Source organism: Engystomops pustulosus, chromosome 5 (genome assembly GCF_040894005.1).
Source record: "Engystomops pustulosus chromosome 5, aEngPut4.maternal, whole genome shotgun sequence".
Taxonomy (NCBI): Eukaryota; Metazoa; Chordata; class Amphibia; order Anura; family Leptodactylidae; genus Engystomops; species Engystomops pustulosus.
In genome coordinates this window covers 161,694,776-161,712,623 of record NC_092415.1, presented here as the reverse complement: position 1 = coordinate 161,712,623, position 17,848 = coordinate 161,694,776, and the positions used below count along the sequence as shown (strand labels likewise).

The window sequence follows — 17,848 nt, the reverse complement described above, 5'->3', positions numbered from 1 at the left end:
TATAATGCTTTGCTGTCACCCTAAATGTATAGTAGATCAGCTAGGTGTAAAAGTTTTCTTTTGTTGTAACTGGGCATGGGGGACAATAAAACTCTTGATTTTTATAGTGAGCATAAATTCTAATTTATATATCACATTTAGTTTCCAATAACAATCCCTTATTCAGACATGATGAGAGGTACAAGCATTTTTTTTTAAAAAATCCTTTGAAAAAATATATAATTCATCACAAGACGGAGCAGGATCCCGAATGCGTCCATAATCCTTGTGTAATTTCTCGTGTTACACCTGCAGGTTGTGTTAGCTTTCTGACATTTCTTGGTAAAGTAGATAAAGCTTTGTATTAAACTATTTATAAGTAATATACATGCCTATTCACTGTACTTTATATGATCTTCCATATACTTCATTGAAAAGTGGTTGGGAAAGCTTTATACAGTTAATTCTGTTCCTGATATAGAGCAGAGAAAGTAGAGTAAGAGCAATAACTACTTTGAGCCCCACATCTCCCTGCAACATTGATTGCATCTGTTCCCATACACCAAAGCCAGTGATTGGCTGCAGCAGTCACATGTCCATTTGTTGCAGTAGGTAGTCTAGAATTGCAGGGGCCAAGAAGAATCCAAAGTGGCAAGGGGGCAGCTGGACAACTACTTAAAGGGAATCTACAATAAGATTTCTTTATCATCTCCCAGCATTGTGATTGGAATTATGTTTATTAGGAGCTCTGCTCCTGTACTTTACTTGTAAAATTAACTTTATTTTAAAGGTTTTGTCCATTTTCAGCAAATATTTATTATGGTTTGTGTAAGGAAAAGTTATACAATTTTCCAATATACTTTCGGTATCAATTCCTCACGGATTTCTAGATCTCTGCTTGCTGTCCTGTTATTAAAAGCTTCTCTTTATACTTCCAGTGAATAGAAATCTGTCCATGTGATGTGATGGTCAGGCAGGTGCATGAGGCGTTATAATCAAAGAGTAATAGGAGATGTGTGATAATAACGGCTCGTGCACCTGCATGTCCATCACATCACATCAAATGGACAGATCTCTATCCACTAGAAGTAAAAATAGAAACTTTTATAGCAGGACAGCAAGCAGAGATCTAGAAAACCGTGAGGAATTGATACAGAAAGTATATTGGAAAATTGGATAACTTTCCTTAAACAATATAAAATTTTTGCTAAAAGTGGACAACCCCTTTAATGAAGCACAGTGGGGCTCCACAGGCTCTGGCCACCTCAAAGTACTTGGAACCACTTCCCTACAAATCAGTGGCAGCACAGAGTATTATCTTACTGCTGCCGCAATATTTCTGGCAGATATTGGGGGAGAGGGCATCTGGGAGGCCAAGTCACAAGTGTTTCAGGAGGCCTGTAATAGCCAAAGACCCTAGAGCTTGAAGAGGCTCCGGTGACACCCCCAAAGCACTTTGCTTAATTTACTTAACTTTATTTTTATGTTAAGTCCAGGAGCAAATCTCCTAATAAAAATGTATAGTTCTAATTACACTACCTGGAGATTTTCTTTGTATGACCAAACCCTACCACGACCTGAAATGTTTTGAAAGGCAAGAGGTTAGATGCAAGTTATCTAGTTAATTTAACTATATTTGAGTACTACATAGAAGGTCACTAAACATATTGATTGCCAAAAAACCATAAACCAGAATATCTGCTCAATGTATACCCAAGCCATTGCTTTATGGCTAAATACTTAATCTGCATCGCAACCTTCATGCCAACAGTAACTAAACCATTGTGTATGTTCTACAGCAAATTGCAATTAAACTCAAGCACAGATGTAAGATATACTGTATCTTCTAAATGAGTCTCTATATCTGGTAAGATGATATGTTATAGGTGTCCTTCTCGGTTTCAATATATCTGTATCGTAACACTACAACCCATCTACAAAACAGAAAATACAGAAAATTGATGGAGGTTTCCTTGCTTGTCGTTTGGGATAAACAAGTTATGTTTAAAGGCACATGGCTTCTGTCTCTGGCCTTCAATGACCAGACTTGGGGGTTTTAGGTTAATATAAAATAGAATTTTAAACACATACACACACACAATCCATTTTAAAGTATCTTCCCTGAAAACACTAGATTATCATGCAAAATCTGCAATATTGAATACTATGCAGATTACTGTATTATTGATTTTGGTTTTGCTGTGTTATTTAAATGTTATTTTTTTAATAGAAAAATAGGTCTGGTAAAATATATAATCTGGCATGAACTAGAGCCCTGAATGTGTAAAGTGGACAGTCTTGCTTTCTACAGAATACACAGTTAGATTATAGAGATATGTGGCACTGAAGCAGATCTGAACATGCCCTAAGTAACTGCTTCTCCGCTAGGCACTGTTAGAATGTGGGTAATGAAGGAGGTAGTACAGAAGAGTATATGAATATATCACAGTTCAGGAGTTCAAATGTCATCCTTATATGGCCTAGTATTATGACAGCGTGAGGTTTGCATTTCCCAATGTGCCAAAGTTATCATCATGTGACTTGTAGCACAAGACCTATTCCATTTTTTTTATTAACATGCAAGAGTAGGGGGATCAGAAAACGGTGAGACATTAATGGAATTTCTGGAGGTTTACTTTAAAATACCTGAGAAGGGAATGTGCAGAATCAAGGAACGAGTTCTGTACAGTCATCCTATCAACACCAACTATATCACATAAGAGTGAGAACTGGGATGTCATTCTATAACATCCAAGTCATCTTAGCTTGTTTCTTTTCATTACAAGAAAAAAAAAATCTGGATTTTGGAAAATGGGAGTTAGAGTAAAAAAATACATTCTTTCAGGATTCTCATTTTCTTAAGTATAAAGGTATAACTATATAGGGGTTTACCAGGCTAAATTCTCTTTTGACAAACCATTTTAAAACATGCTACCAGTTTATGCCCAACCATGGGCAGTGTGTGCCAAATAAGGGGTGTAATCATTTGCTTTAAAAAAATAAATTAAAAAAATATTATCATCTTATGATAAAAGCAAATATCTGCCTTGTTCTGGGAGGAAATTGTGTGTATGCAGCCGTGAATAATTAGAACTGCCCCACATTGCACGAGTAGGTGATCACCATGGGAGATGGTCAGTAGGGGTTTTAGCCGCAGGCACAACATCTGAGAATACCTTTTCTGTGTAGGATCCGTAGTGCTGGTGAATGCAAGTTAATATAAATTTTTCTTTCTTTTTTTGTACATTTTCTTTTTCCAATAACCACTTAAGAACTGGAAAGACCGTCAAACGCTCTGTTGAGTAATGTCATGACAGCCGCTTCAGCACAAAAGAGGTTAAACTTCCACGGATAAACTTCACATCAAAAGGACAGAATAACAAAAACACGATAGTCACGAGTACCCGCATTAGAGGAACATTTTCATCCATGTCTATTCAGAACGGACAAGAACAAAAAAAAAGTGACGGAGGCAATGGAATGGAAGGGGAGACCCCAGTAGTGCTGAGAAGCCAGAAGCACAGTCTCTTCTAATCCTCAAACACTTCCAAGAACAGTGGGGGAAACAGTTCAGTGGGGCACTCCACTTTCATGTGCAGGAACCGGCTGGCATGGCAGGCTCCAATCATGCGGAGGTCGGTGACTTTCATCAGCAGTTTTGGCCAAAAATGTGCAACATTGTGTTTCCTGTAATTAATGTAGTGTTCAAATGCCAAGAGGAAACCTTCCTGGCACTTTTCTATTCTTTCCACACTGGAGAGACCAGGGCGATCTGCCAAAAAAAAAATATATATAATTTTTTAATTTATGAACATTTTATACATAAGTACATGACTTTTCAGTTTCACTAGTTTTTATTGGCGTTTCCCAACTTATTTTAATAAGACAACCAGTATTATGACTACACGTCAAAGTACAGGAGTTTATTATGATCATTTATTTATATTGCTCAGAGCAAGGCCCCATGCACATGAACATATAAAAAACGGCCGTATATACGGACGGAATATAGCCCCATGCTTTCCAATGAGCAATACGGCCATCCATGTACATGGCCGTATTGTCCACTGTACCGTGATGTAAGCGAGCCATATAAAAATATAGAGCATGTCCTATTTGCCACTGTATTTCCGTTCCGTACGCCCATAGAATTCAATGGGAACGTATGAAATAGGAGCTAAATACGTGCCGTATACACGTGCAGTATCCACAACCAGTGGGAGGTGCTTTGTGTCAGCCAGCCAATGGTCAGCCATCCATAATGTGCCAGCCCACCATATTTTATATGGATACGGTACAGATAAAGTGCAACACAGTGCCATACTGTTGCAATAGGTCCCATATATACAGAACAGTAAAGACCATATGGTCATGTCCCAACTGTAGTCGAGGAGGCATGTGTAAAACACTAATTTTCAAAACATCCTGAGCTTATTCTAACCAACATAACTAAACAAATACAAACTAAAACTAATAACTTAGCAGGAGAGTAAGACCTGTTGTATTTGAGGTCAAATATCTTGAGTAAAGCTGAAAAAGAAGTTAGCCTAAAATTTATAAGGATTTTTTTAAGGATATGGGTTATGTCTAATTGACAGCCATAGATGAGGAAGACCAAGGTTGCCATATTTTTACATAAAGTATTCTTACTTCCGTTGGCTTCATTTCCGACTAGCTGTCAGTAATCAGGTACATATTTAATATTTTTGTCCCTGGAACAATTTACTGTTCCAAGCACCATTTTCTATTCTGCTTGACCCTTTTTCTTTTGGTCTACTCTACGCTGCTTTTCAGTGGCCAAAAAATGGAAAGGACAGCTATTTTTTTGTTGGAGATTCCACCCCATGAGTCGGAGGATCCGGAAAATCACATAATTTCTGTCACCAACCACTAATAAATGGGTCGCAAAGGAGAAAAAGCGATGGGAATGTCACAAAAAAAGGGCAGAAACCCAATAGTAAATGACCCCCAAAGTATTATTTGTACACAAGGAGAAGCACTACTTCTGGCCACTATATAACTTGTAAGCTTCTGTTTTTCCATCTACAGACTTTATCTATTTGCAGTTGCACCAGTGCTGGTACATGGAGCCTTATTGTATATTGAAAAAACAGAATCCGCTACCCACTTTAACTCAGAAACATCATGTGGGGGCTTGATATTTATGAGCTTTTAAATTATCCTAAAAAGATTCCAGAATGTTTAAATCAATTCTTTATTTTGACTTTTATGTCACTTAAACTTGTTCTCTAATAGGTTCATATTTTAACTAAATGGTAAATCCAGCACTAAATGAAGAGTTCTTTGTTTTCTTATAATGTATATATGTTTACATTAACTAAATCAAGTAATCCTTCACTTCTCCACTGTCTCATGCTAAACATTTTTAATCGTAGCTGAAGAAGTAACAAAAACTCAAGAACAAAACATTTCATTATCGTATTTTTGGTCTCCAATGAAAGCCTTAAGATGCTCAATAACCAATTCTATACCACAAATCAAACATTTGTCTTTAGACATAGAACAGAAAGTTAAAAGAATGTTTTGAATTTTTTTCTCTTTAACATACAATAAGGTCAAACAATGACTATAATGGAAAATGTACTAGCTCCCACCTGATGACATAAGCAGCACAGCCTGCAACAAGGCGACTTCGGTATCATCAAGATTAAATGAGGACAACGATACGCCTAGATCAAAGATGGCATCAGATACTACCCCAAGTCCACCATTTTTCAGTTGTCCTCTTGTGACTGCCATCTCCCCATTCAGTGTTAATGTCTCACTTTCTGGGTCATATCTCACTGCAGCTCGGAGTGACATGATCTCCATGCAGCAACCCTTGAGGAGGATGATCTGGTCTTCGCATGGCAGCTGGGAATGAGAAAATATTGTTCATGTAACTATATTAATAGATTGCTTCTATTTCAATCGATTGATGATATCATAACATTTAGTGTTAGTGTTGTATATTTATATTTTAAAGTGTTATTTATGTTACCAGTTGGTCTACTAATTTTATGTCTTTACTCTCCTACCAAAAAGTCAACTCCTGTCTTTATCCATTCACGTAAAAGTACTTACCTCACAAAACATAGGTAATTTTTTGGCAAAATCCACCACTCTTGTAATTGCTGGGGTGATTATTTTTGTAAACTGACTGAAGGCTTCTAAGTCCACTTTTCCACCCTCTGGAGCATTAACTATAGGAGCCTGTCCAATATCTTCTGGCTGGTGTTAAACAGAAAATAAAAAAGGAGTCATATAACATAAAATAATGAAGATAAGTCAACTCTGAATGCAAGAATGATAAATATGTTTAGTTTCTTCAGCTCAGTAACACAGTCCCCTAAAGTTTCATATCACATCAAGACTGTGCGTTAAACCACATGTACTTGCCACTAGGACCTTATACTCACCAGAAATTTTCTTTTCTGTTTCCAGTGACTTCCCTGTGCATTGGTTGCCACATGAGCTTCAGTGACCACCTGAATGAGCTCCCACTCCTCCGATGTTGGTTCAGGCTTCTGTACCACTGACTTTTGCAGTTCATCCTTACGCCTCTTTTCTCGGTTTTCTTCTATCAGCTTCCTTTTTGCCAAACGCTTGCTGTCATCCAAAACCACTTAAAAAGAGTGAACATGCATATCAATAAGTATTCTGAATATATTTTTTTCTCAGTTTGACGCTATAAGAATCCTCTGGCTAAAAGATGACTGGCAGAGCTATGAAATTAAACACAAATGTTTAGTAACTAGAAGCCTTAGTTGAAGCTGGCAACATGGGTGACGTAAAATGCCATATCACACTAAATGAATTTGGACATAATTCATTGGTAACTATTAATCTATTACAATGACCTTGTACTATCCATTTATACATGATATAATCTGTTTCCTTGTATAAATGCAGGATTTGGAAGATTATGTTTTTTTTTTAATTCCCTGCTAACGTAGTTTTCCCTCATATCACCTGATTATGTTGCTTTTGGAAGGAGATACTGAAAATTTTCTCCCATCATTTAGAATTGTTAGATCATCTAAAAACATTTCAGTTGGTTCATTCAGTTGCACAAATCTGTATTAGCAGAGCTATGCAGTAGCTCTAGTACAGCAAAATCTGGAGACTGGCATTACGCTACTGTTCCTTCTGCAACCACCAGCATCAGATGAGGGGAAATGAACACAAATCTACACAAGGGAATGAACTTATATATACTCATAAGTGAAAGTGATTATCACGGGAGACTGATGCAAAACAAGAACAGAAATGATACCAATCAATCCTGATTTTTTAGCATAGTTGTTAAATGAGTAACATGAGCCGAGGTCCTAATAGAATCCCTGTCCTAGCCAAGCTATAGGTACCAGTCACCAGGTATTTAAGGTGCCTGGCTGTACAAACACATCACTATATGGTGTTTTTTTAAAAATGTTTTTAAAGCATACCAATAAATGGATTAACTTTTATATATAGTGTTTTTTACTCTGTTTACTCTGTATGCTTTATAACATCAGATCTTTTTCACTGCTCTTTGATCTACATTGTATTTGCTGATGTTTTGGCCGCCTACATTGAGGCTTACATACAGCTGACACAGTTGTGTTTCTATGTTTTGAGAGCTATAGGTATAATACACATCACACCCGTACGGTTTATTATGCTGACTATGAAGCCCCTAGTGCTAATCTACCCTAACAAAAAAGCTAAAACTGCTATTTTTGTTGATCCTTTGAACCAAAAAAGGCATACATTTATCAAAAAGTTATATCCCAAAGTCACAAAAACAGTGGTACTGAAAATGACAGGAAGGGGTTAAGGTGATCATTCCATTAGACTGATGTCAGGTCAATCATCAATATAACCAAAGCCAACCAAACACCTTAAGTGCATGAGGATCTTCTTACTTTACCCCGACACGAGATTTACGGGAAAAATCGACTACCAGTGACTTATTCTTCATTTAGACTCTGCCTATTGTGCACGTATCTAGATAGATTCTAGTAATATTATCAATCCTAAAGCAGAACATATTCTAGAAGTAGAAAAAATTTTCTCAATTTGAGAAACTAGTTAATTTATGCACATATGCATAATTTTATTAATTCAAATTCAGGATTTACTTAATTAAGAAATGGTCCATGTGCTGCATTTATTCTTCAGTTCTTCAACAATTATGTAAGTAGCATCTCACCAACACTGTGTGAATTCCTCATTTTTAGTTTGGAAAATAGACCCATTTATAAATCCATTTTTACTTCAGATAAAATGCAGCTAATGTTTTTTTTTATGTTTCTCCGCACAGTACAGCAATTGTCTCATTTGCTATGCCATACAACATTATAGTTAACACAAAAGCAGTATTGACAGATGAACTGATGTCAGGCCCAAAACATATTGCATGTGATCCTTTTGGATGACATATTTCAAGTTGTTATTTGAGAGAATTTATTGGATGGCATTTGGGAAAGTAAGCCACAAATATCTCTTATAAACTACTTACAATCTGTTGCCATGCCAACAGCGATACACTTTTTGAACCGACATTCTTGGCACTGATTTCTTGTTACTTTGTCTATCACACATTTTCCTTCATATTTACATGAATAGCTGGGGTGAAGGTTCTTCTGAATAGTTCTTCTAAAAAAGCCCTGCGGATTGTAAATGCCCCCATTACAATACATAAAGTATACATAACCATCAAAGAGTTTATGTTCACGTCATTGTTATAATGCCCTTGTACATGGGACACACAGAAGGGATCTACTTTGATGCATTAGAAACTTTCATAAGTTTCTTAACAGAAATGTGAATAGAGTATAAAAAAATGTATCAAGCATGAATTTTACAATTGAACGTGTAGATATTTTCTTAACTTTCTAAAACTGCAGACAATACCTTAAACAAAGTTCATACTGGCATTGATAGTTATCTAAACAGCGTCTGATGAACCCTACTGACCTATAATGGCCCCACTCAAGTTTCAATGGATCTGATGGCAAGAACAGGACTGCACTATAGAGTTTTGTTGCACAATTTGCTTGGAAGCAGCTAGATCTCTAGCATTATAATACATACAGGGCCGCATCTGCCATGAGGCGAGATGAAAATCTCGCCTCAGGCGGCAGATTGCGGGTCCCTGTACAGGGCGGCGAAATTCGCCGCTCTAAAGTGGGCGATTCGGGCGTCCATTAACGCCCGAATCGTCCACCAGCTAAATAAATCGCGCCTGTCTCTTTAAGACACAGGCGCGATTTATATGCGGAGCGACGCAGCGCCTTTCCGGCTGCTGCGTCGCTCCGTTCTAATCAGTGACACAGGCGTCATGACGTCACGACGCCTGTGTCACTGCGCGGAGCCGCAGCTCACAGGAGAGCCGCATGAAGACCGGAGCCGCGCGCCGAGGGAGCAGCTGCCTGCAGGTGAGTAGGATTTTATTATTTTTCATGCACTTTCATTAATTCTAATCTGGCTGATAAGGGGGAATGGGGGCCAAAATTGTCATATGCTGTGTGTGTGTGTGTGGGGGCATACGTGGCCATACTTGTTTTATACTGTGTGGGGGGGGGGGGGCTGTATACATTATATGGGGCCATAATTGTCATATACTAGGGGGTGCTGTATGCATTATATGTGGCCATATTTGTTTTATACTGTGTGGGGGGGTATATATTATATGGGGCCATAATTGTCATATACTGGGGGGGTGCTGTTTACATTATATGTGGCCATAATTGTTTTATACTGTGTGGGGGGGGGTATATATTATATGGGGCCATAATTGTCATATACTGGGGGGGGGGGTGCTGTTTACATTATATGTGGCCATAATTGTTTTATACTGGGGGGGGGGGGTTGATATATTATGGGGGGGTTAATATATTATATGGGGCCATAATTGTTTTATATTGTGGGGGGGGGGGGGTTTGATATATTATATGGGGTCATAACTGTTTTATACTGTCGGGGGGGTTTGATATATTTATTTATATGGGGCCAGATTTCAGCTGGGGGGTAAACAGTATATTACTAAGCTGGGGGGGGGGGGGGCTGTATATGGGATACAGTATATTACTGAGCGGGGGAACTGTATATGCGATACTGTATATTACTAAGCTGGGGGGATGTATATTAGGGGGTGCTATATATTTACATTAATCAGGGTAGCACTGAATATAAAATCACATGTAACATAATAACAGGGTGGGATATATTAGTTATAGGATACAGTAGATTACTTTGCATAATTTAAACTAAATGTTAGGGGGGGGGTCTGTATTAATAAATTGGGGGTGTTGTATATTGATTGCTGCTGTGCATGCTATAATTCCAGTAGAATATATATATATAATGACGGGATGTTTTATATGTGTGGAGAGTGCGGTCAGTTGTGTTGTGAGGAGTATATATTATTCAGGAGCACAGTGTTGTTATCCAGGAGACTTTATACTGTAGGTGACTGTGGTATTTTTAGGGACGCCGGGTGGAGATGCTGCACGGAGCTGAAGATATCTGGCCATGAACTCATCAGTGATACGTCATGGATTGGAGAACCCGGAATAAAGTCCCCCTGATGGAAGAGCTTGTCATCTATAAGGTACTAGATGTCACTAATGCCTCTCAGAACGTGTAGTCAGTCACACAGTGTCAGGGAGCTGTCTGTAGGGTTGTTAATTGTTAAGTAAAGTTTTCAGCATTTACTTAACAGGGAGCGGGGGGGGGGCAGCATTTTAATATTCGCCTCAGGCAGCAAATATGCTAGAATCGGCCCTGAATACATAAGATATTGAAGGTGTTTCATCCTAAGCATAGATTTACAATATCAGATTGAGACGAGGATATAGAGGGGGAGGAGAAACATAAGAGAGAAAGAGACTCTAGACAATCCCCGCTCTGCTTGTTAGTAGGAACAAGAGTGCAGGAAGAAGATGATGCCAGGCTGAGTATTAAGAGGAGCCTGTATACACAGCAGCACATAATTTTCGGCCAAGAGCAGCTATTGGGCCCTCAACCATAGACAGAAGATTAGAGATAAGTGAAATGTACCGTATTTTTTGGACTATAAGGCGCCTTATATCCATTGCACCTTATATATGAACAGTTCTTACAGACAACAGCTGTCTTGAACTGTGCACAGGCCTGCCACCTGCTGGTCATTCATCCTTATAATCAGGTGCGCCTTTTAGTCCAGTGCGCCTTATGTATGAACTGTGCTTACAGACAACAGCTGCCTTGAACTGTGCACAGGTCTGCCTCCTGCTGGTCATTCATCCTTATAATCAGGTGCGCCTTATAATCCGGTGCGCCTTATATATGAACTTAAGACATTTTAGCAGGCATTTATTTATGGTGCGCCTTATACTCTGGTGCGCTTTATAGTCTGAAAAATACTGTACTCAAGTTCCATCAGACCCCCCACCATAGTCTGGTACTACTGTCACAGCCTTAACCCTTCCGTGTCTTGCATCTACGTAGTGGCTGCCTTTTGAAAAGGTGGATTATTTTCTTTTGTTTGGACAGAATTTCCTATAAGATTTGAGTAAGTCGCTCGCTTGTACATTACTCTCTCTCCAAAGACCCCTCTTCTTGCTTTTCCCACACATAGTTTTTATATGATGCAAATACACCCTGCTTCATGTAGATCTAGGATGCTCAGACTCCTGACTCCAGCATAGTGTTCTGTGAAATGTGACTAGCACACAGTGTTTATGTGCTTTACAGATCCCTCCTTTCAATAGAAATAGGGGGACTATATTAATTTCTTAATATTCCCTCAAGCCGGTGCTTTGCGGTCCAGATCTATTAAGAAGCTCTGGCCTCCTAGTAGACCCACAAAGTCCACAACAATGAATTGCCATCAGCTCAGGAGTTACTTTTGACTGTTTATGCTTTTATGCTTAAATTCATGTGATCAGGAATACCACAGGTGCTCGTTGCCGAATGTAAGCGTTAAGGCGTAAATGGATATACGATTTTGCAAGCCTGGACAACCCCTCAATATAGGTTAGTGAGTCAGTAGGCTAGTGTTAGTGGGCACATTTAGGTTCTCTGTGGGTTCACACTGGGTTTGAATTGAATTTAGGAAGCACTGTCGAGAGGAGGTTCCCCCAATCGCACCTTCATTTACACTGAAACGTATGTGATTGGGAACAAGGACCACATCTTTTGCCTCTAAACAACAAACATGTGGTGCTAGTTTCTGATCGCAACCATTTCAGTTTAAATGTGGATGCAATCAGGATAAACTACTCCTCACTGTGCTTGAGTTGTGGAGACCTTCAAGTGACATCAGAGGAGATGTACTAAGCAAACAAATCAATTTTCCCGGTTCTGCAAGAACATTCCCAGGAACTGGATATCCAGATAGGATTATGTAAACTTCCATGAATATGGCACATTGTTTATTGGGACACTTCTCATTTTGCCCAATTAGATGTCAGTAAATGGGAAAAATGAGAAAATGATTCATAATTCTTTAGAAGAATAATGGGGCACTGTGCACCTGTGCACATGAATACACCTGAATAGAAAGACCATGCTCAGTACCAACATTTAGAGGGATACCATACTAGGGACCTGGAATAAGAGAAGGTTTCTGTAGAAATGATAGTAATGATGGGAGAACAGTGCTGAGGACTAAAATGTGAGAGCAGCCTCTTCTGCAGCCACGTCCAATGGGCAATCCAGAACTAGGAAATGGACTGGTGACTTTGATTGTGAAAACAGATAGGGGACCACTGATGTGATAACAAAATTATCTGTCTTTTGAGTTGTAGATGATGGCAAACACTTTATCTTGCATTCAATCTACTTTTCCCTTTTGGGAGTGTAGACCGCCAATAAACGAGACTTCTTTTGTGTACAAACTGGGTGGTTTGCTCAAAGGAGTATTAATTTAAAAACTGTGTGGATATATATTAATTTACATACCTTGCAGCCTTCACAAGTAATGCATCTATAATGATACCCCGTAGCCTTGTCTCCACACACCACACACAGTTCATCTTTATCCAAATAGCTGGGTATGTACCCTAGAAGAAAAGAAATAGGTTTGCATTACTATATCAGGTAATAATATCTACCAATGGAATAGCCTGCCTCAGGAACTGGTGACAGCAGGGACACATCCTTGCACCTCTCTGTGGAGATGTATTAGGTATTAGCATCCTTCAGTGCATGTCACCATTGGTGCTTAGGCCAAAAATATTTACTCAAACAAGAGAAGATAACTAGGTTTAATCTTTGTTGAGTTTTATTATCTGTACAGTTGCTGTATTATTCATTCACTATAAACAACAACCTTAAAAGTATTTTAAAATAGAATTTAACAGGTTTACAAAAATATCAGCATTCATTGTTTAAGTTTGTTTTGATAACTTAAAAAAATAGATAAAAATATTTTAAAAATAACCCCAATTACCACTGCATTGTTCCATAATATTATGTGAAGTAATACTTAAATAAACTCCAAAACATTCTGGTAGGTTGATTAGATTGTGAGCCCCATTGGGGACAGGGACTGATTTGGCAAGCTCTGTGCAGCGCTGTGTAATCTGTGTGCGCTGTGTACATAAAGGAATTATTATTATTATTAAATAAATAAAATAAATAAATTATAACTTGTCCAAGCACATTAGCTTTTATTGTCCATTTGTTAGCTGAAACAACTATTTTACTCTGTAAGGTGTAGAAACACAGGAATATATTTGTTTTGAACCAAAGAACCAAAGAAACACAAGCTTAGAGAGGTTACGGCTAAAGTATATATTATAAATTTTGTTTTTAAAAAATGCACTTCAGAAAATGTGAATACGTACTACATATTTATATGATAAACATATACTTATACATATACAAATGGTAGAGTTTATCCTTTACATATTTGTATTAAAAGACAGAAATATCTGATCACAAATATAATTATAATATACATTATTAGATATTATATTTTTTTCTATATGGATATTATTATAATTTTTTTAAAAATGTCATTTTAACTGTTCTTCTGCCCCAAGCAATGTACCCGCAATTAAAGAGTTATTCCATTACCATAGCTCTGATATACCACAAAGACATTGGGAAGGTTGAAAGGGGACACCTGTTCTCTTGTGTTTTAATGAGTTGCTATAGAGTCTTCATTAAATCTAAATCAATGCTGATCAATAAGGACAAGCAAGTCCTTTCAGCCACCTTCTGTCCTCACCGCTGGATTAATTGCCTCTTGTAGGAAATTCAATAATGTTGATTTAACACTAAATATATATTTAGACTAAGATGACATGACAGGCTCAATACTGTAGTGGGCTACATAAAGACTATCAATATGTACATTTACTGTCAAGTGAAGGAAGCATTCACTGAACTAAACTCAAGGCATAATAACAGGACAATACATATACATGCAACTTTTCACAAATCATCAGAAAAAGATGGAATTTGAATAAAGTTTTAAACCTGGGAGGTTTGAAGCTTAGAAAATTATCTGCAGGTCGCACTATGAGAGCAGCATGCATTCATATGTTGTATTACACAGGTAAAGTTCACTCTGATCAACTATCCCTGTATTATCTAAGTTTGGTGAACTAGAATGATCTCATTCCCCTGGGGGGTATTATTATGTTTCATGACTGGTAAGAAGGAAAGAGGTGAAAAATATGGCATTTTTGCATGTAACCCAGTGGCTTAAACAACAGACCTTAGAGGATATGTAGATTCATTACAGGTATGCAAAATCCTTCATAAATAACTATCCTGTACATGGGAACAATGTAGAGACCCCCTCCGGGTACTATGCTGCATCACTAGTTAAATCTATGAGTCACTAGGTAACGCACGGAAAGGAATTGAAGAGACATTTCATAAGGATAAATGCTGGAAACAAGGGTCTATTTCTGTTTAAAATTCACAGAAAAATTATAGAACATATGGTATGTAAAAAATTCTTGCATTATAAAATCACTAGCATTGTTCCTTCTAGTTACACCTGGATGTACAACTATGTCTGATTATATTAGATTACATTGCAAAGTCATTCAACATCTGTACATTTCATAGTTTTATTAAGATATAGAAATGATTTTATTAAATACAAAGAATGTAAAATGTACCATGTACATGGGCACTAGTAATTACAGGGAAAGACTAGCAACTTCCGAAATTCAGCCTATGTGTACTATCCATATATTGTATTTTACATTGTTATTGTATAAGGTCTCAAATATCTAGATAGATAGATAGATAGATAGATAGATAGATAGATAGATAGATAGAAAGATAACTGAAATGTAGGGGTTAATTACACAAAAATGAATTCCTCTCCTACATGGGTGAGCATACACGCCACACACATCAGTCATCAGGCACCCCATTAAAACACCCCGATTTTTAACTGCGTGTTCAATAAGGTCACCTACATAATGGCATAAATCTAAAAACGGCATAAAAGAAATTCTGTGAAGCAGAGAAATAAAAACATTTTAATCTCCTAGCAACCTAGCGATACGGCTGATCACAGACGGAAGGGCGATGTGTTAAAAAACATCCACAACTTTAAAATGAAACCCAGTTGCGAGCACACAGGTAAGCAGACATGCAAAAACACTTACCAGAAACACGGAAAGACAAAAGCTTCCCTACCTTTTTTCTGTGAGAACATCGGAGACTGCCCCTGTGAAAAAGTTGCTTTTTCCTCAGAGAAATACTCAGGTTGGTTGTATGAATTCAGGGCCATGTCCATTTCTGAGTACTCGCTTTTAAACATGTTTCCAGGGTAACTAGAGGTATAAGCCTGATTCACCGCCCAGGCCTGATCCATATATATATTATTATTGTGTAGGACATAAGCCTCACAAGAACTGTAGTTCTCGCTATCCTCTAAATAAGTGCAGTATTCGGAGGGCTGCATACAGAAGGTGTTAGAAGCACACTGGGGCATTTCGTACATTTCCTGAATGCAGTAGTTCATTTTGATATCCGGGGTGAGCTCCTACTTTACGTATGCACCACACACACATAAACATGCATACACATGAAATGAGGGGAGAAAATAATGAATATACACGAGTGACTGAAGTCTGCCTCAAAGCTAAGCACCCTGTTTGGAGCAGCACCTTGTGTCCTAAGATCCTATTTATATCTAGGATACAACCGAGAAGCCAAACATGTTGGAAAAGAGATTTATGACAGTTTAAGGTCCTAATCTATGAGCCACGGCTAAATCCTACAGAGATGGCTTCACAGACAGGTAGCAGAAGGTATTACAGACACAACACAAGGCGGCAGGCTACAATCCTGACTTTATTTAAGTTTGGGCAATAACTTCAAGCTTTCATATTCAAGACCTGTCAGTGTGACATGCACTTGACAAGTTAAAAAGCAAAGCCTAAGTGAGTCAGAGGGCTGTGTAAAATCCTAAAATCAATAGGCTGAAGTTTTTAACTCTATCCTTTAAGAAACTCAGTAGGAAAAACCTAGATGACCCATACCAGAACCTAAAAGGTAAACATTGTAACAACATAATCCACAATCAGTTCTATTGATTTGGTGTTACAGCATTAACAGAGTTGTGGAGAGCAACCTTCTGCAGGGTGGCAGGTATTGATTGCCATTCATAGACCTTCTTAGTTCTTGATAAACCCATCAAGCACATGTATTTCACATAAAGCATACAAAATCACAGGTTGTACAAGGAAAATTATTATCATATATTGTCAATGACTACATAAGCAGTTAATGACTTTAACATACAATGAAACTTCCATAAAACTAGCAGCAATGCAAGTAACTATTTGTTATCATGGAGTCACATAGTCCCAGCAACACATCTGTGGCATGGCACTTATACAGACATACTGCATGTATGTAATAAACATGTCTGCATAACCAAATCTTTTATTCCAACCTCCAATCTTTTAGAGGTAATTGAGGCTAAAGTTATCTGAAATGTGATGGCTACAATTGTAATTGTGGACTCCCACCAAATTATGCTACTCCCTGAGGGTCATATATCCGTCTAGAAATATGACCTATCTAATATTTTTTTCTATGACAGCAGGGGAGTAAAGTTCAACTGTTGCACAAAAATGTGAGATTTTTTTTAAATGTCAACATCTGGATTACAAGGATAAATAAGATGCAACACTGGAAATCTTGATCACGGCATACTTTTCTGGTCCGGTAAAAAAGTCATACATTTTTGCACAAATCTACCAATACACCCAAAAAAGTATAACAGGAAAAAAGAAAAAAACTAAGATAAATGACTCCCACCATTGAAGTTATTTAATTGAATTTAGTGTTTTTTTTATTGTAGTACCTGAAAAAATATTGTAAATAAGGCTCTTATTCATTTTTTATCCATCTATATACTTAAAACTTGTTTCCAGGCTTTTGATTTGAATGACTTTAGCACGTCTGTGGCCACAGGACATCACTAGTCTCTCACACTGGTCTGGTGTGAGTCTCTTCCACACTTCAGTGACAGTTGTGGGTTTCTTGGCCATAACTGTGTCACCAAGGATTTTCTAGAGGTTTTCTATTGGGTTTAGATCAAGACTGTGCTGGCTATTTTATGGTTCTGTTTTCTGTTTCAAGGAACTGCTTTACCCGCTTTACTGTGTGATGGCGCATAGTCCTGCATGAAAATTGTTGGCTAATGAGTGAAGGCTCGAATACAAATTTCCATTCACTCTTCCATGCAGCTGTATGAGGGCTCCTGCAGCAGAAAACTTTCCCTAAACCATAACACTTCCTCGAACACCTTTGACTGATTTCTTTATACACTTTGGGTTCAGTCTTTCCCCAGTGTGTCAGATTCAAAGTAATTAAACTTGCTTTCATCACTAAAATGTGATCACTTCTCCTTTGTCTT

At 37.8% G+C, this 17,848-nt stretch overlaps 1 protein-coding gene across 4 annotated transcripts in view; it reads right to left on the bottom strand.

The window, feature by feature from the left end:
- Window positions 1–907: 907 nt before the first annotated feature.
- Window positions 908–17,848, bottom strand: part of THRB (thyroid hormone receptor beta) — a 203,488-nt gene continuing 186,547 nt past the window's right edge. For 3 of the 4 annotated variants that reach the window (XM_072153623.1, XM_072153622.1, XM_072153624.1), the window contains 6 exons: window positions 12,910–13,010; window positions 8,483–8,630; window positions 6,399–6,604; window positions 6,064–6,210; window positions 5,595–5,853; window positions 908–3,751 (listed from right to left, as the gene is read on the bottom strand). In XM_072153623.1, coding sequence (XP_072009724.1) covers window positions 3,510–3,751; window positions 5,595–5,853; window positions 6,064–6,210; window positions 6,399–6,604; window positions 8,483–8,630; window positions 12,910–13,010 — 1,103 coding nt within the window. In that variant the 3' untranslated portion in view covers window positions 908–3,509. Of the gene's footprint in view, window positions 3,752–5,594; window positions 5,854–6,063; window positions 6,211–6,398; window positions 6,605–8,482; window positions 8,631–12,909; window positions 13,011–15,615; window positions 16,198–17,848 lie in introns of those variants that run through there. The other variant, XM_072153621.1, reaches the window with a different exon arrangement.